Source organism: Prunus mume, linkage group LG2 (assembly GCF_029339155.1).
Source record: "Prunus mume cultivar Tortuosa linkage group LG2, ASM2933915v1, whole genome shotgun sequence".
Classification (NCBI taxonomy): Eukaryota; Viridiplantae; Streptophyta; class Magnoliopsida; order Rosales; family Rosaceae; genus Prunus; species Prunus mume.
In genome coordinates this window covers 35,182,950-35,206,723 of record NC_142699.1, presented here as the reverse complement: position 1 = coordinate 35,206,723, position 23,774 = coordinate 35,182,950, and the positions used below count along the sequence as shown (strand labels likewise).

At 36.4% G+C, this 23,774-nt stretch overlaps 3 protein-coding genes across 3 annotated transcripts; all 3 read right to left on the bottom strand.

The window, feature by feature from the left end:
• Positions 1-831: 831 nt before the first annotated feature.
• Positions 832-5,422, bottom strand: BXL1 (beta-xylosidase 1). The gene is given in 8 exon segments (XM_008225083.3): positions 832-1,639; positions 1,756-1,932; positions 1,935-2,168; positions 2,261-2,611; positions 2,689-2,786; positions 2,884-3,053; positions 3,165-3,446; positions 4,681-5,422. Coding segments are annotated over 8 exon segments (2,325 nt in total). The 5' UTR covers positions 5,092-5,422; the 3' UTR covers positions 832-1,037.
• A 4,944-nt stretch (positions 5,423-10,366) lies between these two features.
• On the bottom strand, positions 10,367-14,463 carry AAE7 (acyl-activating enzyme 7). Its single transcript, XM_008225084.2, has 3 exons — positions 14,170-14,463; positions 12,307-12,897; positions 10,367-11,431 (listed from the first exon to the last, which is right to left on the bottom strand). The coding sequence occupies exons 1-3, from the start codon at positions 14,383-14,385 to the stop codon at positions 10,535-10,537; spliced, it is 1,704 nt and encodes a 567-aa protein (XP_008223306.2). The 5' UTR covers positions 14,386-14,463; the 3' UTR covers positions 10,367-10,534.
• Positions 14,464-16,432: 1,969 nt separating this feature from the next.
• On the bottom strand, positions 16,433-18,556 carry CTL2 (chitinase-like protein). The gene is made up of 3 exons (XM_008225085.3): positions 18,014-18,556; positions 17,402-17,561; positions 16,433-17,170 (listed from the first exon to the last, which is right to left on the bottom strand). Exons 1-3 carry the CDS (start codon positions 18,399-18,401, stop codon positions 16,741-16,743), a joined length of 978 nt encoding a protein of 325 aa, XP_008223307.2. The 5' UTR covers positions 18,402-18,556; the 3' UTR covers positions 16,433-16,740.
• Positions 18,557-23,774: the final 5,218 nt, after the last annotated feature.

Sequence of the window (23,774 nt, the reverse complement as noted above, 5' to 3'; positions counted from 1 at the left end):
TTATATTTTATGAGTTTTTGTGCATTTTTTTGTTTTAATGCAAATTATTATTCATTGTCAAAAGTCCACAGCCCCCAAAAAATATGCACCAGTTTCTTCAAGAAATTTCAATATTTTAGATATCATAAGTTGTTTTTTAAAGTCAATTAATAACGCGGTAGTTCGATCGGATCTTTATTGAATTTCCGCTTATGTCTAAAATTACGTTATTTGGGCATATGTAAATGGTAAATGATTAAACTCTAAGCTCAAATTGCTTTAATCCTTAGGCTTGAAGAAATAAGCACAATGTTCACACACAAGAAAGAAAGAATGAGTAGAAATCTTTATTTCCAGGGGATACCGATAAGGCCTGTATATTACTTACTCATCTACCAGTTCTTATTTTCTTTTGATGGCAGCTCTGAATCTTTTCCAACACAAAACCAATAAATAAATAAATAAATAAATAAAATATATGAACTTGATAAAACTTGTGAATGTTATGAACACATGAGAAAGTCAAAATCCTCATAAGTTTACGGTTCATTTATTTATTGCAATTCATTGGAATTACGGTTTTAAATTGAAGCTAAACCAGTCAACCCAATGCCTTTAATTTCTTAAGAAGGAAAAAAAGACATGTTTACCTAATTTTGATTGTAACCGCAACTACCCTGCATTGTTGTTGGTATATATTAAGCAATTGTTTATTTTTATTTAAAACACTTTGCTTTCTAATTTTAAATGATATTGAAGATCGGAGATTCTAACCCGTGACTTCATGTGCAAAAATAGCCATAGTCCCGGGCAAATTTATAATTAAACTTGCATTTGGCAACAATTAACATATGATTCAAAACGACTATTTTTATTAAAACCTTACGGCTCATTAATAAATATTTCTTTCTTGGACCGTCTTTCCTTTATTTGTACAGTGGAAATTTGCTTTTCTATTTCCTATTCTGTAATTTTGAAAAAAGAAAGACTAGGGACTAAAATGCTAACCATATAATATTGGGTGTCACTATCAATTGTCTTTTTTTTTTTGATAGCCCCTAAACCTTAATTTCTCCCGAATTGGTTTGAAGGGAGACGTGATGGCTGAGGTCACCGATTTGAAGCTTGTGTTCACCCAATGGAATTCTTCGGATCCCAAACCGGTCCACAACGCTGAGGTGCTTGCACGCATGAACAGCAATTCTGACCCGTTTCTCCGACCCGGCTGCTATATGGATCTTGTGAAAGCCCACCAGCTGCTTGCCGGCTGCCCATTTGCCATCTGGTGGGCTTGTGAACACCAGAAGAGTGTGGGTTCCATCCATGGACCCAGTGTTTTTAACATCCACGTGTACGTCCAGGGGGGAGAGTGCATTGCAGTCCGCGTGGCTCACTCTCACAGCTTTGCTCAGCATGGTTGAGTTTGCGGTGGCTTTTAGGCTGGTGAGAGGCACAGAGACTGATGTGGGCCCATGTGCAAGATTGTGGGCAAAAGCTGTGTAGCTTAAGCCCAGACCAAATGGGAAGACAACTGGGCCTCTGTAGAACCTGTAGGTCCTGCCTGGGTAGCCTCTTGCTGGGTCTGCCCTCATGGCCATATCTGTCATTGGCAAATGGGTTACATAGTTTTGGGGGTACCATGTCATGGGAAGCTTTCCTCCTGTACAAAACATATAATAATTAGTCGATGACTATTTAGTCGGAGGACATTAGTTTTCACTTTGTTGAAAAAGATAAAAATATATGAACAAGAGTTTGTTGTACTGTCGTTATTACCTGGGTTTGTGGTACCGAATAGAACATCAGCTATGGCAGTTCCTCCGGCTTGGCCAGGGTACCCAACCCAAATAATAGCACTAATGCGTGGATCGTTCTTTGCGAACGTGACATCAATTGGGCCACCAGACATCAAGACCAAGATGGTTGGGCCTCTAGAGGCCCTAGCCACTCTGACACTAGCTCTTGCTGGTGTCCGGGCAAAAGGAGACCGGCTCGGTCTACGAATTCGGCTTCAATGGATTGGTCAAGGCCCATTACCAAGACAGTTGCATCAGCCTGTCTTGCTGCGGCCTCAGCAGCACCAAATAGTTGGTTTCCATTGCAATGAACATCTGTGCACCCAGCTTGGTGTATGGTCCTTGTGTACCTCCCAATTCCTTGTAGGGGTGTAGTGTAACCACATGCAACACCTGCGTACAATTACAAAAATATCCAAATGGTTTAAAATCTAGATCAACGTTAAAGAAAATTAAGCTTTAAAAAAACAAATTACTGGACTTACCAGCATAATTTCCTATCATCGTGACAGTAACATCAGAATTGGGCCCAATTACTGCTACTGTCCTATGGCGTCTGGTTGAGAGAGGAAGTGAACGCCCACGGTTCTCCAGTAGAACAATGCCTTGCCTAGCAGCTTCAAGGGCTAGCTGTTGGTGGGCAGGGGTGCACACGTCTCTTGGGCCTAGGTTTCCGTATTGGTGGGCCGATGGTTCGCCGTCGAACATACCCAACCTCATCTGGACCGTCATCGTGTTTGCTAAGGCCCAGTTAATTTCAAGCTGGCTTACGAGTCCCCTTCTTAAGGCCGCCTCAGTATGGATTGCGAGGAACGGCCCACAGTCCAAGTCCAAACCTGCAATATAACAGTGAGACTCATAGCCAAGGAAATAAGCCGGGCATACAAGAAGTTTCCCTTGAAATGTTGATAACCTGCTTTAATTGCGTCAGCGGCTGCTTCTTCTGGTGTCCTGGTGTAATGTTGCTCTTCATATAGAACACCAACTGAATCACAGTCCGAGACAATATACCTATTGGACCCGAAAAGTTAATTAGAAAGAGGCTAAAAAAAACAAAGAGAAAGGTGTTTGGCCAAAATTCCTAGCTGTATGAATCAAAAAGACTCACCCATTAAGTCTCCACTGGCCACGGATTGTGCCCTTGAGGAGATCAGGGTCAGCACAAGTAGGCTTCCCATTCACCTGGTTGTAGGAGCACATAACACTGGCAACATTCCCTTCCACCACACAGGCTTTGAAAGGCACATTATATGTGTCCGCCAAGTCCTGCTTGCTAACCTGCACATGTCACACACAAAATTATTACTTTGGAATATTAACAGTCTGACAACATAATATGTTGTATCTAATATATGAAAAAACGGACTAGGGAGCTAAAGATTATGTTACCCTGGCATTGAAATGGAAGCGATTGACACCGTTCCAGTTGTCAAGATCATAGGCAGTGTAATGTTTGCAGCATGCAGCAACCTTAAGCCTACTGCCAGCTCCATCACCTTGGAGCCCCTTGACATACCTAGCAGCATACTTGGCAGCCAAGACAGGGTCTTCACCAGGAGTCTCTTGGCCTCTGCCCCATCTTGGGTCACGAAATATGTTCACATTTGGGCTCCAATATGTCAAGCCAGCCATCCCTCCATTGTACATTGCCCTTGCCTCATCGGACACCACCTGCTCAGAAACCAAATATTTTAAAATAAAAAAAATATTAATCCAATTATCATAAATTAATTTCCGATCTTTCTTTTTCTTTTTCCCAGTGATCGAGACTGGAACCATTTTTTCCTGTAGTTGCCATCAATAGAAAATGGTCCTGTTTTTAGTACATGTACTAATTGTTGTATATAAATTTGTTGTATATAAACGAAAATGGTCCTGTTTTTAGTACATGTACTAACTGTTGTACATAAAATCCAAAGAGAAAAATTTGAGCAGTTCACATGGGACCCAGAGAACCGAAAGTAAAATTTTTGCACCAAATTAGGGATTGCAACTTGCCAAGTTGGGCTCATGAGGATGTCAAGATCGTTTTGGGTCATTCGGCTCATGATCATGACTTTTCTTTACAAGCAACATGATATTTTATAAAAAATTAAAAAAGATACTTTTACAACGGATCAACGTACTTTTAATCACGATACTTATAATTAAGGATTAACTTCGAGATGATGGTCTTATCATTATTTAATCCGAAGCATCTAGGTACGTTTAATTTTGATGGGTACCCTTTCTATATGTATAGACTAAGAAGGTGGGTGGGTGGACCATTTTCCATAATGTCTTGAAAAGAACTAAATAAACAAGAGCAACAACCACAATAATTAACCTACTGAAAACGTCGTTTATTTTGTTTGTTCATGGCATCATGGGTTTTAAGGACTAAAATCTAGCTTTGCTATTGCTAGCTAGTCAAAGGTCATTATCATTGCCGAAGCTATCCAAATCATGAAGAGATGTTGAATTTAGGTAGCTCACGGAACTTCCGATGCAACCACTATCACCCAAGTATCCATGCAAATTGTACTTCTATCTTTAGTATGACTAATCCAAATTAAGCGATGAAGTTATTTTCACCAAGAGTGTGACATATCATATTATGACACAGTGAATTAAAACTATGAATTAGCAAGTCATGTCAAATTATATATCGTCTGATAACATAACATATCAAATATAATATCTATAATATACCAATACTACTCTACACCCCATTAATTTAATATTATAGTGTAAAATATATGACAATTTTGACCACGTGATTGAGATAAAAGAGTTATGGGCTACAGAACCCAAAAATGATGGTGAATATATATTTTTATTTAAAGACTTTATTACCTCCTCTTCTTTTTGTAATTCTAAAGTTTATACTAATCAGAAAAGATAAAGGAGCAAGAATAATCCTCACCCGTCCGATTTCCTGCCAGAGAGACTCGTTGAAGGAAGCAGCGGTGGTGATGACTTGAGGGAAGCTGGTGGCCCCAGGGAAGGCCCCACCAAACTTGGTTCCAGGGCCCACATTGGATACACCATGAAGTGCCTCAGACCACCACTCGTAGCCCTGAATGCCAAGCCTGGGCACAGCAATAGCATTGTTCACCAGCAGCCTGATCTTCTCCTGCAATGTCAACCGTCCGATCAAGTCCTGAACCCTAACATGGATTGGCACCGTCACCCTGCAGAACTTCAGGCCTCTGGTTATTGGGTTGTGAGGGTCACAAGCAAAGGGTGGACGGGCATGGACAACTCCAATGGTGCAAAAAGAAAGACTCAGAAGAAGAGAAACAAGTGAGAGAAGCTTAGTAATATTGTATGCCATATTAAAATGGAATAATGTGGGGAGTTTTTTTGTTCTTTTTCTTTTGTTTTGCTCTATTGGGTTTTGTGTGTTTAGGTGAAAGCTTGGCGTAGGTATTTATACAGAGAAAATTTAGAAGGTTGCGTTAGAAGGATGGCTATGATGTGGGAAAAATGAGCGGAGAGGTTTTTCATGATTGAGTTTCCACGTAGATGATGCGATTATAACTTTGAAGCTAATCAAAACAGAAAAAAGAAAGAAAAAGAGTGTGTATGAGAGAGAGAGAGAGAGAGAGAGAGAGAGAGAGAGAGAGAGGTGCGAGAGTTTGTCAGTGCAACACGCAGTTGGCAATGGATGGTCACTTAGGCTAAGGGGCTATAGCTATAGTTAAAAAAGTATATGAGCCATGACCAACCATATAGCAAATATTGGGATCACGGACTGGAGAATCTAATTTCTGTGTTGGTACATTCTCTGTCACATTGGTCTTTAAAATGTTTAAATAAAATCGAAGCATAGTTTGATAAAAAGAAAACAAAAATTTACAGGGATTGTGGAGAGAGAGAGAGAGAGAGAGAGAGAGAGAGAGAGAGAATGGTTATGCAATTTTTTCAACAGAATATCAGATAACTCCCCCAGATTTTATTGCCAAATGAAAGGACACATGGTGACTAAAATCTTGGGTCAGTTACTTGACTCAGTATATATATAATTTTTGCAGAGACAAACATGGAAAATTTTCAAATATATTTGGGGATAAAATGATTGAAAAAGACATATATTTTGTTTGCGTGGAAGCTTTTCTGTGTTAATAATGCAGTGTTCAGTCTGCTTCGTCCTTCCCACCATTGGAAACTGACTTTGGTTTATAATTATTTCACAAAAAGGGAGGAGGAGGCAGAAGTTTTTCATGCTCGTGACTTTTTTACCTGTGCGCAGACAACACGAGAGACATTAGAAAGTCAATCTCGTGACTGTGGCTTCAAGTTTCTACCAGCGATGAAACAAAAACATTTGTCCTCTTGTATCTTTATTTTGATCATGTGAAGTATATAGTTACTTACTCCACCAAGAGCAAAATTTTACAATGTATATGCATTTTATAAAAAGCTCCTAAACGCCTCTTCGATATCACTAAGTATTTTGACTAAAAATATCGACAATGTATCAAATACTTGGAATATTTTTCGGATAGGTTTTTTGAAATGTATCTGATATATATATGTATGTATGTATATGTATATGTATATAATATGATATAATATTAGGATGTGAAAGCTGACAGATAAGCTGAAGATTATTCTGTGCCGTGCTGTATAGAATGAGAATTATTTATTAGTGAGGACCCAAGTATGAGATGAAGGAGAAGGAAATGGAACTAGCTAGCTCCCATATAGGCCCATATACAGAAGAGAGTGAGCTTCATACGCTATTGCCAATCTTTATGTTACAACCTTATCCTTCAGTTTTGTCAATTGCTTTATTTTCTTAATTAGTTTCTTCCCTTTGATCTTTCATTTTCCAAAATTAAAATCCCACTAACATTGTCATAGACTTTGTCCAGGATTTTATTTGATATATCAAATTCACGCTCATATATCCCTCAAGTGGTCCCGAATTCAAATTCTCATAATACCTAAGTGCGTGAGTTTCTCCCTCCTCTTACTACTGATATGTCCCCTAAGATATGAGAATATTATAAATACATTAATTCATACAATAATCCATCGAATATAACCAGCTAATTCCACATATATTTTTTGTTTCGGGATATTAAATTAGTTGCACATATGCATCATGCATGCGTAAAAGCAATTAATAAAGCCAATGATTTAGTTAAAAAAGAAGAAAAAAAATCGTTGTGCATCACACCCTACCCCACCAAAGGGAAAACGAATGTCCAAATAACAAAGGAACAAAACAAGCTCTCAATACAGGCAGTAGAGAATATGTAACGAAAACGAATATTGCAATGTTTTTCAGAGATAAAACTCGATGGATGCATGTATATTCTGTGGGACCTCAACATTTCAACAGAAACATTATGGTGGTGGAATTGATTTGATGTCACACCATGCTTTAATTTGGTTAGAGCTTTTATATATGGTTTCACATTTCATCTTTGTATGTATTTCTTTTAGAGCTTGAAAGCCTCTTAGGCCACGTGAAATGACGCAGTTTAGAACCAATTGGCTAGTTGGCTTGCTATATATGCAAATGCTTTTGAATTCATCAAAAACCCTTTTTACACTAACCTCTTTTTTGTTTAGTACACGTGATAATCTCAACTACAAGGAGAGAAGATTTTTCACACATATACGCACACAACTAAAATGTCACGGGAGTTCAAACATGAGACCTATAAAATGCAATTCAATGTATTTTTTATTCTTCATTTGTTTGATGAATTTGGATATTTCTAACCGCTTTGTTCTCAACCAACCAACTGGGGCCTGAGGCTTTTCTTGTTCCTTTTTTTCTTCATCTTTAATTGTTGCTAGCTTAATTAACACTCTTTGTTTTCCTTATCTAATCGCTGGCTTTGAATGTGGCTTGCATGCATGATTGGTTGGTTGGCTAAGGATTGGCCATTGGGGGAGACAAAGAATACGACCATAAATGAGAAGTTGAGAAAGAAAATATCATCGGTTAGAGATGTGGCCAAAAAAATTAGAGGGCCTAAGAAAACCTAACTTGATCATGAATCTAAACACATGGACCCACCCAAGCCAACTTCTCCTCCCTATCTATCTCTGGATTTTTGACTACTTCTAGTTTCTAGATGAGAAGGAAAATAGACCCTTCAATGAATAAAAAATAAATAAATAAGTTGAAAGAAATAGTTTATGTTCATGCATGGATGAGACCATCCTTCGTGGATAGATCATGGATGACAAAGCTGAGCTTTATGCTAAAACAGTAGCATGGGTGTGGATAGTGATTGCCCATTACATTCTTATCCTTAAAAATTCCCATCAATCAGTGCAAACGCAAAGAGATAGCTTTGCCAACTAGCTCTCCATATGAAGCTCAGAATGATATGCTTTCTTCTTCCTTCTCCTCCTCCTCCTCCTGCTTATCCTCTTACTTCTAGTTCCCTACTGGTTTGGAGAATCTCTGTTGTCTTTGTCAAACATTTGTATTTATTTATTAATCTTCATAAGTGCGTTAACTGTAAACTGTTGTGCGCCGCAAGATCCAAGCCTTAGTGGCTCAAAGTTGGTTGGTTTGCTCTTGTTTCTCTGGTAAGTTGTAATGAAAGCGGCTCTTGCCCACATTATTTCAGGGGAAATCTTGGACTTCACTCCAAGCATTCGATCAATAATTTTAGAGAAACGTTAATGGTATAAGCAAGAGCGGAACTAGGAATCTTTTTATAGGTGGGCTAGCTAAATTTTTTAGCTTAAACTCTAATTTTTTTTTTCATTGACTAATTTTTAATAAACTTTATAAGACAAATACATATTAAATGTAACCAAAAATAATACATTATCAAAATTAATGTGTTCAAAAATATAATTGAAAGTGTACCTATTCAAGTTTATTGTTTCTTGGCATTAACCAAATAAGAAAAATACAATATAAATAATGGCTTATTAGATCTAGGTCCAAAACGATTAGCTGTCATTGGATTTAGTTCACACGTTTTTAGTTTTAGATGTGGGTCCTTTGACATTTATTACTTTTTTGTGGTGTCGATTTTACCCTTAAATAAGGAAAATACATCGAAAATCTAAATTAATGCATTATTTCCTTGTAATTGAATTTTAGAATTTAAATTTTGAATTCTTTCCTTGATAATATTCCTAATATATTGATAAAATATAATTTAATCAACGAAAAGTAAAGACCCACATAATATACCAATTGATCAAACAAGCACCCACATGAAATTATGTACATGACATCAAGGTAAATAGTGTTATTATTATTAGCAACAAAAAAACTTAGTGATAAATTGTGTTACCTATGAGTTAGGAACATAAATTAGAAGACTACCTATAAGTCATATATAAAAATAGACAAATAAAATTGTATGTTACCTACAAAAAATGGCTAATTATTATAACATAAATAACTATTCCTTGATTCAAGTCATAAGGGGCAACATTGGAACTAAAAATGATTTATAAAATAAAATAAAAAAGACTATATAAGAAAATATTAAAAAGGAATGTAATCCTATGTGGCACAAAAGTCAAAGGACTTTGATTAAAGTTACTAAATCCAAGGATTAAACCCAATTCCTTAATGAAAATTTGGATCTATATCAACTTTTCTATATAAATAATTAAGTTTCACACATATATATATATATATATATTAGTTGTGAACACAAGAAGAATATAATTAGGTTAATGTTCCATTTTTGAAAGTCTCTTCCCACCTGTGAGTTTTAATTGCCTACTGCCATCTGTAATTATGGGTTGAAGGACTTGTGAGGGTTTTTATTGAGTACAATATTAAGAAGCTTTCCCTTTTTATTTTAGGGGAAAAACGATTATTGACTTTGCCAACAAAAGAAAAGAAAAAGCAAAAAGCAAAAGGCCGCATGCTTCGGGGAAAAAAAAAACAAAACCAAGGCTGCTAAGTAATTGCATGATTCGGTCAATTTGATTAGAGGGTTGGATCAAAGCAAAAGGCAACAAACTTGGGGGGCCATATAGATGTAGGTATTTTTTTTCTTCCTTCAAAGCTTTCCTTCCACTCTTGATATAAGACGGAATCTAAAAGACAGAACATTTGAACTTGAGACATCTCTTAATAATGTATGGAGTTTGAATTCTGTTAAAATCAATGACCAAATCAAGAGACACAGAACATTTGAACTTGAGACATCTCCTAATAATGCATGGAATTTGAATTCTGTTAAAATCAATGGCGGTTAAACAGTTATACCCCATGATGTGTTTCTTGAAGATGGCTGTCTGTCTATTTTTAATTAATGTGGAGTGTCTTTTTAACAGCGACTCAGCAGTTATCTTAATCTGCTCAAGATGAAACCTAATTATGGCCCTTAAAAAGGAATTGACCTGCCAAACTTTACATCATATCATTTAGTAATTCAGTTCCACTGTCCACACGTCTGAAAAATGCTTTGTGGTAATGCTTTTGTTTAACATGTCCTCATCCAACGAAGGCAGTAGTGGCCCAATTAACGAATATTAAAATTGCATGATTTATACAATCACAACCGTTTATTTTCAATGAATAAGACATTTGAAAAAAGGGGATTAACCTGGGAGTTTGTCAATATAGACGACTAATAACTGGATAAGCCAACCACAAATCAAACTTGGAGAGAAATCTCAATCTAATTTCCCAGTTTATAGTCTGTATAAGACAAGTTTAAGTCACATCATTAATTCCAATAAGGACAGAAGAGTCGAATAATCCTAGCTCGGCACTAATTATAGTGCAACTTTTATTAGCGCTTTTGTACAATGACCAACATCATACAGTTTTATAACTTACTCATGTTGAGAGGTCCCAGCTCTTTGGCCTTGGCCCTCAGCAAGTGCTTCTGTATCTTTCCGGTAGCTGTCTTTGGCAATGGTCCAAATACCACTGATCTGGGAACCCAATAAGCAGGTAGCCTGGACCGGCAGAAGTTAATTATATCTTCTGCCAGACGCTTTTCATCAGACTTATCGACACCTGGCTTCAATGTCACAAAAGCACAAGGAGTTTCTCCCCACTTCTCATGTGGCCTTGCAACCACTGATACCTCAAATATGGCCGGGTGTTGATAAAGAGTATTCTCTACCTCAACACTACTGATGTTCTCACCTCCAGAGATGATAATGTCCTTTGATCTGTCTTTAATTTCTATGTACCCATCTGGATGCTTCACAGCAAGATCCCCAGTATGATACCATCCATTGGCAAAAACTTCCTCGTTCACCTTTGGGTTCTTTAAATACCCCTTCATTACAAGGTTTCCCCGCATCATTATCTCTCCCATGGTAGCTCCATCTGCGGGAACAGGTTGCATAGTCTGAGGGTTGAAAACATCTAAGCCCTCCAAACCAATGTACCGAACACCTTGACGTGCATTAAGTCGTGCTTGGGTTACAGGGGGAAGTGAGTCCCACTCAGGCTTCCAAGCACACACTGTGGAGGGACCATAAGTTTCAGACAGACCATAAGTATGAGTGACTCGGAAGCCCTTTTGGGACATTGCAAGGAGAACAGAGGGTGGAGGGGCAGCACCAGCTGTCATTACGTGTACAACATGAGGGAGCGGCAGGATAGTCTCATCTGGTGGAGCATTGACTATGGTGTTGAGTACCACGGGTGCAGCACAAAAGTGAGTCACACCATACTCGGCTATAGCTGAATAAACTGCCTTTGCTGTAACCTATGAAAATGCCAAAAGGAGAGTGTGGACATGAACATCAAAGCAAGCTACCATAGAAAACTAAATGCAAAAAAATGGCAAACATCTGCCCTGTATACTTAAATGATTAACCTCCAAATGTGCCCAGCATCCACGTAAACAGAGAAACAGAAGAACTTGAAAAATAAAATTTGAAGCTCAGTCCCAAAACTTAAAAGGTTTACAACCAAACATGAAACGCTGCCTGAACATTATAGATCAATGGCACATGTAAAAATTTGGCACTACTGTAAGTGCAGCATGTTGCCACAGCACAGAAAGTCCACTACAAGCTCCAAGGAGCATTTTTATATTGGTTTCTGAACATTCAATCAGGGAATCAGGGTTTACTATCACAATTGGGATAATAGGTTGACCAGAAAGGCTGATCAAATTGCACCATTCTATCTACATCAAATATAAGCAACAACACTATGACAAATTTGTTGGCGTGACTTGTGGATATTGACTTACTTTCCTTACACACCAAGAATTCCTATTATAATTGCAATTGATTTACTTTAATTCATGATTTCCTACTGTAAATAGATTTAGGAATTTATTATTTACTTGCTCATTCAGGTTTTGTTGTATCATAAATATAACCTCCTACAAGGAGAAGAATACACAGAAAACTCCCACAAACAAATATTCTCTCATAGTTTTCATATTTTAGCATGGTATCAGAGCCAGGTTTGTATTATAAATATAACCTCCTACAAGAAGAAGAATACACAGAAAATTCCCACAAACAAATATTCTCTCATAGTTTTCATATTTTAGCTAAATTCACACAAGATCAGAAAGATTAATTCATATGCTGAATCAATCATTGAAAATTACAAAATATTATTTACCTGTCGAAGGCATATGTTTGTCCCGCAAAGAGCTGCAACTGACCAAGGGAAACACCAACCATTGCAATGGAACATGGGTAAAGTCCAGAGATACACAGCTCCTTCAGTCATCCCCCATACAAGAGGACCACTCAAAGCCATCAGATAAGCCCCACGGTGATGCAAAACCACCCCCTTGGGACTGGCTGTTGTGCCAGAAGTATAACCCAGAGAAATGCTCTGCCACTCATCCTCTGGTGGTTTCCAAGCATACTCAGGGTCACCACTTTCCAAGAATTTCTCATATTCAACGGCGCCTCTTCCCAAAGCACTTTTTAGTGCCCCGGGATCACAATTTTCGTCACCTATAACAATTAAGAGTGGAGGCTTGTAATGGCCTTTGCTTTGCTCTTCCCAAATTTTCAAAGCTTCCTCTGCCAAGGGAAAATATTCTTGATCCACCATGACAACTACAGACGATGAATGACCAAGAAGGAAAGCAATCGTTGGTGCATTTAGACGGACATTGACAGTATTTAACACAGCTCCTGCCATCGGAACTCCAAAATGAGCTTCATAGATGGCTGGGATATTTGGTGCAATTATTGACACCTGTTGTCAATATCAGAGAAGTAATATATGTCAGTCAACAAGCTCCAACACAACAAAAGAAGCATATACAAAAGGTGATTATGAGACCCCACACAGGTATCTTAAAATTGATCCGAGATTTTAAAGAGGTGCGCATGGTTTCAGAGATTATTATGAATTCTTAAGAACAAGGATCCAGGTATTGCAGTACAATGAAAACAAAAAACCAGTAGCCAAAAAAAAAACAAAACAAAAAAAAAACATTTTCCCATGCCAGTAGAAAGGAAATATGTCCATTAAAAGAATGACATTATGAATACTCAAGCATAAACTATCTGTTGATAGCATATAGACAACTAGAAAAGAACTTCAAAAATCCCCCAAAACAAGCATGGTGCAGAGACAATAGTTAGCAGCAAAGGAAGTGAAAAGAAAAACAGAAGCAAGATAATAAATAAAAAAGGCCATTATCTCAACAAAATTGAGCGTAAAACAGGAATGACCAAATTAAAAAGAACATTTTTGGGTGAAAATAATACCCTTCTGCATTTTGGAGGAAAAAGGAGATGTCACAGAAGCAATTCATTGCAAATGACCAGTGTCATGCTGCAATTGTTTCATAGCATGGTTCTTTGCATGCATATAGAGTAGAAATAGGTGTTTTTCTACAGGAACACTGGTGAGTTATTGCAACTTCAAAGTGTCTAATTGAAGTTGAAGACAGACAATATTAGCCGAATTCGGGACCTAGACCGAGGTGACATAATTGTAACTAGTTTTTCTTTCTTTCCCAACTGTATGCATCTATGTGGAAGCCTTTTTTTTTAATTCCTTACTTTCTAAGGAAAGCCAATTGCATTTGGAAGGCTCGTTTTTGTTTCAATTAAATTACTTGAAATCCATAATGCAAAATATTTTCAAAAGTCTCTATAAGTTTCTTCTCTTTAACATTGGGTATTGAATGAGAAGAAGCATAAACCAGTAGAAGACTAAACTAAAAGCAAAGTCCTTTACAAACACGAAGCATAAAGGGATAAAATCCAAAGCAACCTACAAAGAAATCTAGCATTTAAATGTAATTTCATTTCCATAAATTTCAATTAAACATGCAAAAGAGCTTGCCTTTATGTTCCCTTATTTTCCTTCTCTGGTGATACATACATATCCATCTTCACCATTATCAAAACTAAAATATAATATTTGATGACATAAAAATAAAAATAATTTAAAATAATATAACAAATTCAGCTAACGTCGTCGATGACAGAAAATTAAGGTAAGCTAATGAAGTACCGTGGTGCCGAGGCCGATGGAGCGCTTGGAAAGAGCGGAGGCCAAACGGCGGCAACGCTGGTAAGTCTGCTGCCACGTGTAGTGAAGAGATCCGTGGACCACCGATTTTCTGGTGGGATGCACCACAGCTGCTCTCTCCAGAAACCACAGCGGCGTTAATGCCGTGTAGTTCGCGTCGTTCTTCGGCAGATCGTCTATGTCTCGCTCCACCACCATCTCTACTGCACCTCCTCGAATTTCTCTCTCTCTCTCTCTCTCTCAGAAATTCAGAGTTATGAGAAAGAAGCTGACAAGAGGTTGCGAGTGGAGCTGGGAGCTATATATATATATACATATTTTACACGACTTTCGTCCTTGCTCATCTAATTCCAAGCCTTTCTAAATACACGACACGTGTCAGTTGCTTTCGTTCCCACATATTTTCGGGCTAGTTTTTGTTAACTTACTTTTCCTTTAGAGAAAATATTCAAGGACATATTGAATTTGGTATTTATTTACCAATAGAGAAAATATTAAAGTTTTGTGCTATCCACATGCACAAACATTACGACCACAGATTTTGGTATGAAGTGGTATTTGTAGCGTCATCCTTTATTTCCTACTGCAACACTCTTATAACCATGTATTCAAGGTTTAGACTGCTTTTATTTTTCTTGCTTGTTGCTACTACGAGAATCGTTTTTACTTTCTCTTTTATTGTTTCGACTTACTGAGTTCAAATGAAAATTTCAACATTTTTATTTATTTTCAATTCCCCGAAGCATTTTATGACACACTACAACCCTTATTCTAATAATAAAATGTTTAGGATGCTTTGTTTGAACCATGCCATCAAATTTATTTAAGGCAATGATATTTCATAAAGGAACTATTAGGGAAGGATCGCCATCCAAGTCCATGAATACTTGAATAGAGATTATCCACGCGTGCTATATAAGATAAAGAAATTGAAAGACAACTCCTAAGAAGCGTGTCTTTATGAAAACAAAAATATAATTTGTATTGTAAAATATAAATATATTCATGTAATTGCTTTTTGAAAATATTCAATAGATTAGGCCATGCTCAATGGTTGGGGGTCTAAAGAGATTGATAGAGCTTTATTTAAAGTTTCGATAGAATCTTTTGGACTCTAAAGGCATCTCTTCTACAATTTAAGACTCTATTTATATTTTTTTTATGATGTAATTTGATTTATATATATTTTTAATTTATTTAATTTATTTTAATGTATGTTTATATTATGTTAGTTTTTTTATGAACATTTCAATAAATAAAAATTTAATTTGGACAAGATTTAAATATAAAAAAGTGATTAGAGTAAAGAAAAAAAAAACTAGCTATTTATTTCCCCTAAAAAAGGACTTACATTTTATTAATAAAAAAAGACCGGTAGGGGAAAAAAAGTACAAAAAGGAATCAAGTTTTTAATTCATTTTATAAGCTAGCACGCCCGTGTGCAAGTGGTTTGGAAGCTGTGCGTCCTTCGGCGATTGACATTGAGGAACGCACTGAAGTTCAAGGGGCTTTAGCATTTAAAATGAATTTGAATGCGTTTTGGAGTGTATTATATATATGAGAGCACTATGGTGATTGAGGCTATATAACCGTGACTCGTTACGTGGTGCTGTAAAAATAATTTAAAAAAAAAAAAGAAATATAATTTCAAGGGGATGGCGTCAGCTTAATATGATCTGTCTCATTGACCGCGTTGTTTTGTTTCTTTGGTTTGGTTGCTCATGTCATGTGGCCCAGGTCTAGTTCTTGGGCTACACGTAGACATGGCTTTCGAGAAATCTCTGGTGCCTTAACTAATTTTCAGTGTTATATGCACACCCACCAAATTGATATCAAACCATGAAGGTTTTCTTTTTTTTTTTCTTTTTTTTTTTGGTGGATATCAAAACATGAAGTTAAAGAAAAAAAAAATTACTAACAGGTCTAGTCAAATGAAAAGTGATATTGATTTGCAAATTAGTAGTTTGCTCGAACTTTATGAATGCATAACTTTGACAACAACAAAATTAAAAAGTGCAGAACAATCTTATACAATTATTGCAAAAACTCAAGTATGTCTGATGAGAGTTATGGAAGGTTAAGAAGAGGTTTTTGTGGCTGATGACCTTTGTGTTTGAATTCATAAATATAATATGTCGTTTTTATCTTTAAAAAAAAGAAGAAAAAAAAGAGAGGTTGTTACAAAAATGGGATTGACGTGTTTGGTATATATATATATATATATGTGTGTGTGTGTGTATATACATTATACAACAGTAACATAGTTTATACAAATCAAATTGCATAATTGCATACAATATTTTGAACTTGTAAACCCATAAATCACAAAATTTACACACAATATGCAGGCTTTTGCTGCAACTTCACACAAAAGATAAAAGAAGTTGAATATAATCTGTCTTCATTTTGCTTCCCCTTCCTTCCTTCCTTCCTCTTCAATGCATATATTCTCAAAACAAATTACTTTCCTTCCTTATTAATACATGTATATTTTTTTAAGGGTACACTAATTAGCTCAACAAATTGACAGGCCCTATCGCCACCAAACCAAGTTCAAGAAGATGAAGATGAAGAAGAAGAAGAAGATGAAGATGAAGGATCAAAAGCTTTCTGCTCAGCACAGCTGAGCACTTCATGAGGGCCTGCCTCTTCTCTGCCAACTCCAATAAGATCAAGATAATACAAGTAATGGGAGACAATGTTGTCCATGGAGTCAACATCACCTTGACCACAAACTTGGTCCCCATAAAGCAGATTGATGGTGGTGCCAAACCCAGGAGTTCGCTTGGCCAAAGTGTCGTTCTTAGATGGCTTCCATTTCCCAACAAAGACATCATGGGCTGAAGGAAGGTGCTTCTTCACTGGGTTCATCCATCTCCAGATTGCAGCCTGGAAGGCTAGGGTTGCATTTTGTTCTATGTATTCTGGATGGTTCAACAAGTCCACTTTCAGGGCATCCCCAGTTTCTCCATAGTTATAGTTCCTGCAAATCAAAGACACCCAAAATAAGCAGATGTGGGGTTAGGTCAGTTGGGAGGGCATTGAGTCCATCCCTCTGCGCACTCAAATTCAAGTACCCCTCACTGTAGATTAGATTAATTTAGTCTATCGCTTGTTTAAGAAAAGGAAAAAAAAGAAGAAACCCGAAATGAAATTTTGCATAAGAAAAAGAAAAATAGAATTGGAAATGGATTTAAAATGTGTTGTTTTGTACCAGTAGAGTGGCAAGGCACCACGGCCATGGTATGAAGCTCCAGGAGCGCAGGGATAAGTGTATTTGTAATAGTCATCACAGTAGAACTGGCTAGGGCTCTCTTCCTTGTTGTAGCATAGACCCCAAGCCAATGGTCCTCCTGTGGCTACCCCATACCCACCTGAAAATTCAAACAAAAACCATCATCCATTGTTTCTTCATGTACAAGACTGCAAACAATCATTTTTAAACCTAGCTTGAAAAGCAATTTTACTCAAAACCCTTCAAGGAAAAGCATTGTGGATGAAATCATGGAATCCATAAGATCAAACAGCAGCATTCCTAGATTTGTACGTTCTTTTTCCTTGGAGTCCTGAGGAGCTAATCAAAATCCATTTAAAAACAAGTACTAATTCAGAGCTGGAAAAGATTGTTTGGTACCGAATACCAAATGTTGTTGATATTTTTAGTTCAATATTTGACAATAGTATCGATCAAATATCGACAACATATCTATCAATTGGTACTCGCGACCAGCCAATCACTGTCATATATACGGAGAAAAATAGGTCCTAAAAGAAGTCCAACAAAATCAACCCACAAAACCCAAGATATAAATTTTTTTAGACTTACATGAAGTTTTGCTGCCGACATGGCCAAGAAAAGCAGCAACTTCCTTCATTCCTTGGAGCTTGCCTCCTGTAGTACCAAAGCCATGAGGCTGGTAGTCAGCGGCTGCAGTGATGAAAGAATGGTAGTCCCAGAAGCCCACTGCATGAGCCACGGGTGCGTTACGCTTAGAGAAGAGGGTCTCAAATTGGTAAGCTTGAAAATAATCAGAAATGGTCTGGTTACAACAATATAATGACCATCCCTTACACTCCCACCCCTTGTCACACAGCTTCTTGCCCTTCACTATCTTCACCAATGGCTTCACAGACGACTCTTCTTGACCATCCACAACATGAAGGGCCAGAATTGTAGCTGCCATTGAGAAAAACACCAACCATTTTGCCTCCATTTTTGCTTTGATTTACAGAACAATGGGGAATGCTTTGTGTTTGTGTTGGAATGAATTTTTATATGGATGGTTTAGAAAATTAGGGATCAATGCTTTGAAGGAGTGAAAGGGAAAGAAAATGAAGGTGCAACAAATGAGGTTAGGAGGGGACTGTCAGAGAAATTGAAGGTGCAACTTATTTAAAACTCAATGTGTAGACCACCCACCACCTTCTTTGCTTCTATTTTATTCCTTCTTTGAGTGCAAGGGAAGCAAAAACTTGACCACAGTTTCAGCTTTTGCCTACCCTGCCCATATTCACATACTGGTTTGAGACCATATGGGCTTTGCTATATTATGGGTATGAATTTCAAAACTTTGTTGGGGTGTCATCAAACTTGGACATTCTTTCGGCCTGGTTCAGCTTGGAACTTATGAATGGAATTCACTGTTTGAAAGGGGTCCACCTTGTTTATTTGTGGCCTAAAAGGATCCAAATAAGGTCTTTTTGATTTTTTGTCGAAGGATCCAAATACAGTCTAGATTCTTTAAGGTTCAAATCAATCTAACTATTAGGGTTTTTAGGTTTAATGGTTCATGAATTTTGACCCGATTTACATTTTGGTCTTTTAATTTTCAAAATTGTTCATGTGGTCTTTCAACTTTAGTTTCGTTAGGACAAATGGTCCTACTATTAGTTTTGTTAACTTTTTTTGTAAAATGCAGAGGCAAAATGGTATTATTATATTATTTTTAGTTTCCACCATTTGAATATTCCAACAAAGCCAACAAAGCCATGGACAACCTCCACCCGACACCGAGCCAATTAACCCACCACCCCGATAACAACTGATGGCGCTCCACAACCCACACCCCCATCCAAGCTATACCCACCCTCTCGGTGATGGCAAGGATAGGAAGGAGATTTTTAGTTTTTATTTTTAATTTTTGGGTGAAATGAATATTCAGATGGCAGAAATTAAAAATAATACAAAAATATCATTTTGCACCTATATTTAACAGAAAATATAACAAAATTGACAACATGACCATTTGTCTTAACGAAAATGAAGTTGAAGGATCACGAGAATTATTTTGGAAATTGAGATACCAAAATGCGAATCGGGTCAAAATTTAGGGACCATTAGACCTAAAAATCCTAACTATTATTATTTTTTATTACTTTATAATCAGATATTCTAAACTATTTTAAAATATGAAAATAAGGATCGAACTCGGATGCAAAGAGACCGATACACTGCCCATATATGCTAACTATTTATTAATACATATAAATTCGTAACGAACTAGTTTTTAGTCTTTGGTAACTCGGTTCTCAAAGTTTTTCCTCATTCCATCCACTTATTGAAGTATCATGTATATGGAGTAAGGGGATTTGCTAGGGGGCTAGCATTTCTTAAAGCATATTATATAATGCTAGTGGTTAGCATATTGCTTAGAGAATGATATCTAAAGGTATCGGTTAGAAATGTATAATTCCATGATTGTGTTGGGTGTAATGAAAATACATAATAATTGAGAGCCATCAGTCCATCTTGCTATTTGATTTTGATTAATCTTCATGACATGAGATGTTCTTTAGTAATCGGACAAATGAACACAACCCAATTTTTGGAGCTAATCAATGCCATAAATGGCATGCTTATCATCCTACTTTTGTTGACAAAAAAAAAATCATCGTACTTTTGTCTGCAACTTTCACAATTTTGCTATTGTGATCAGTGGCGGACCTATTAAGGCGCAAAGAAGTGCACTGCACCTCCTCTCGTTGGAAAAATCATTGTAGGTGCTTCAAATTGCCTATTCGCTCAACTGGTACACATATTACCTTATTTCCATTTTCAACATTTAAGTAAATGTCTTTATCCTTTTACTTTCATTTATTTTTATATTACATCATTTATTTAAGTTTACAATGTAAATAAGGAAGTATCCCCTCATTTGGATTCAAATAAAAATACTAGAAAATCAAATTCTCACTAAATCAAAATATGAAAAATCGGTTTTAGTGCAAAATACGATTTAGGCTAAAAATGATGGATTATTAAGTCAACATATACTTCATACTAAAATCCCATAAAATCAAATTTTCTTATTTGATGTGTAAGGAATAAAAGCCGCCAAAAATTATATTGAAAAAATGATTATTCCAAAAAACTATTTTTCATACTTAATCAATATAATACACATATGCTAAAAAATTTATAGGTCCGCCAGTGATTTTGATGCTTGAATCTGGAAATCTTTCAAAGCGTTGATCATGGGTGGCATTGTCCTATTCTTCAAGTAGTTGGTTCATGAATCCGATGGCATGATATATCAACATCTTCTACACAAAATTACACCGAAACTGCTGAGCAACAGGCAACAAGGAGGATGAATAAAGCTCATGACTAGTGGATCCAGATTCAGCACGCGTGTCGACAAAAGAATGGATCCACGTTAGTACGCGCTTTATTTGGGATTTTTTTTTTCTTTTTATTATTATCCAAGGAGTGAAAAATTCTTTACAAAAGCTAAACATCAGGTTAATTCATACACAGTTGATTTTCGTGGAATTTTCATTTTTTCATGTCAAAATGTTGCATCAATTGCGAGCCTTTGCCTTGTGACGCGTATTTGAGAATGAGGGCTATCTATCTAAACCTAGTACGAACTACGAAGCTTGTCTAATATGCAACACCGGTGGGGCAGGTGTGGGGACTATGAAGGAGACATCAATAAGTTGAGCCCACACTGTTCTAACAATTCTTATGATTATGTGGCGATCGTGCGCTTTGGTTTCAAAGGACAATGAGAAAAACAGTTGTCTTCAGACTAAGCTATAAAGTGGTCAAAAAAATACACAAGGCATGGCGTCACCGACAATTTAGCACCACACGTCGAATACGTTGAATTAAGACATATATATGGCTGTATCTTTATCAATGTCACGCTCCACATACGTCAACAATAAGAAATTACTTAGTACTCATCAGCGAGTCGTTGTAGCACATTTCAAATGCATAACAATTAGCAAATATGCCAAAAACAAAGTGAATTTAAAAAAGAAAAACACATTAAACTTCAATGAGAATCTATAACAATAGGAATCGAACTTGAGGGCAATGCACACAATGCTCTAGCCAACTCGGCGTAACACATTTTGTCATCACCGGGGAAACCACACCAAGGGCTAGTGTGGTTTTTGAGGGGGAAAAAAAATCAAACCTATATATTTAACTTGTTTTAAATGTTAGCATAATATATATTAACTTATTAAAGCCTTAAAAGTCCAATTCTTTATGAATTTAGTTGCAGGCAAGCAATAAAAATACACTTTTAATTCTGTTGAACATATTTTCATTTTGATAATATGTGTTTTTCGGTTATATTTAATATGTATTTGATTTATGATAATGCTTATTGGAAATTAGTCAATGGAGTTATGAACTAACGTGGTTTATATGATTTAATGTATTTTTAGAAATACTATAGAAATTATAAGAACAAAAAAAAAAATTGATCATTAGATTTTAGGGATTTTTTAAGAAATGTCACCTGATAAGTTTCAATTTGTTACCTTAAATAAAAATTTAAGAGAAATGTCACTTTAATTTTTCAAAATCTATGATTTGTCATCTAACTTTAACGTCATCCAATTTTCCATCAATTTTCAAGGGTATTTAGTCTTTCCAATATGAAAACAATATATATAAATATAAAAGCTATGTAAACCCTCTTTTAAGCTCTTTTTGGGAAGAAAAAATAGTTAAAACCCCAAAAGCAAGACTTTTACTCTTGAACAACACTCAAACTTTATGATCTCAATTTTTTTTAAAGGGAAATAATCAAAGACACTAATTCAAATTTGAGAAAGAAATTGACAAAAGACATCATCTCGAAAATGACATACAAAACAAAAATATAGGCAAAATGAGTTCACAAAATAGGCTCAAAACGTGACAAAGTCTACAACTTGTACCAAGGCCACAAAGCTATAGCATCAGACTTGGCATGTGCAAGTTAACACGACACGAATTCGCATGAAATTATCAGTATTTGGGTTAAGCTTAATGAGTCGGGTTGAAAATAAGTGAACCCGTTAGCCGCCCGTTAAGTTAACAGGTCGTGTTGGGTCCATTCACGAATATTCGCTATCCATCAATTAAGAAAGTAATTTTGTAATTTTGTATCACAATTCATATTAAAAAAACAAAACACCCACCTAACTTCATTTTGTTTTTTATTCTTCTTTTCTCTCACCGAACCTCTCTGTCTTCACTCTGTTTTTTTTTTAATCCTCTCTCTCTCTCTCTATCTTTCCCCTTCTTGTTTTCTTCTTCTTTCCGTGGCACAGTTTCTTCTTCCTCTCTATTTCTTTTTCTTCTTGCTATTTCCCAAGTTTTCGTCTTCTTTATTTATATTTATGTCCTTCTCTTTTCTCTCTATGTTTCCTTCTCATGAGTACATTTCCTTCTCTCTCTTTTAGAATCCAATTTTTTTTTCTTAGGATGTGAAAGTTGAGAGAACCAGTGAAGTAGTCTTCACTGTCCGTCCATGTGGGTTGGGGTTTTGAGTGGCCGTCCATGTGGGTTGGGGTTTTGAGTGGTGGTTGCGGTGATTATGATATGGATATTTGGGGGAGAGGACAGATGACTAAGCTCGGTGATAGTTGTTGGTATTTTTTTTCCTGCTTTATTCTTAATGGGTCGTGTCGGATATTCGCGAATTATAATGGATTGTGTTTGAGTCTAGTATTTGTTACCCATTAACTTAATGAGTTAAGTTAACGAATTGACACGAACATGACCCGAAACCCGTTAGCACGACCTGTTTGCCAGGTCAGCACTTCAAAACATAATCCTAATTTGGAGGGTCCCAAGTAGAAAGAAAAGTTGTATCATAGTTTGGAGGTCCCTGTGACTCTAGCGTAGAGTCACCATCAATGCCAAAATCACTAGAATTGGACAACTCACAGAGATTACTCAACCAAAAAAAATTCGTAACCCTAAAGTCTAAGTTTTGTTCAGGTGTAAAAGTATTGCTCGTCTTTTCTAAATTTTTTGTTTGAAAAATGAGCTTCACAGAGGGTTTACATCTTTGAAAGACTAAAATACCCTTAAAATGGATGGAAAATTGAATGACGTTAAAGTCATATGACAAATCATGGATTTTGAAAAATTAAGGTGACATTTCTCTTTTTTTTTTTTTTTTTTAAGGGTGATAAATTGAAACTGGTGTATAAGTTAAAATGACATTTCTACAAAAATCCCTATATAAAGTTAATAACTTTTATTAGCCCACCCGTTGAAAAATTCCTTATTCCGCCCTTATTTGTCATAGTCCGAATTTAGCCAAATCCAAACTTGTGAACTCTTAACTAATTCACTT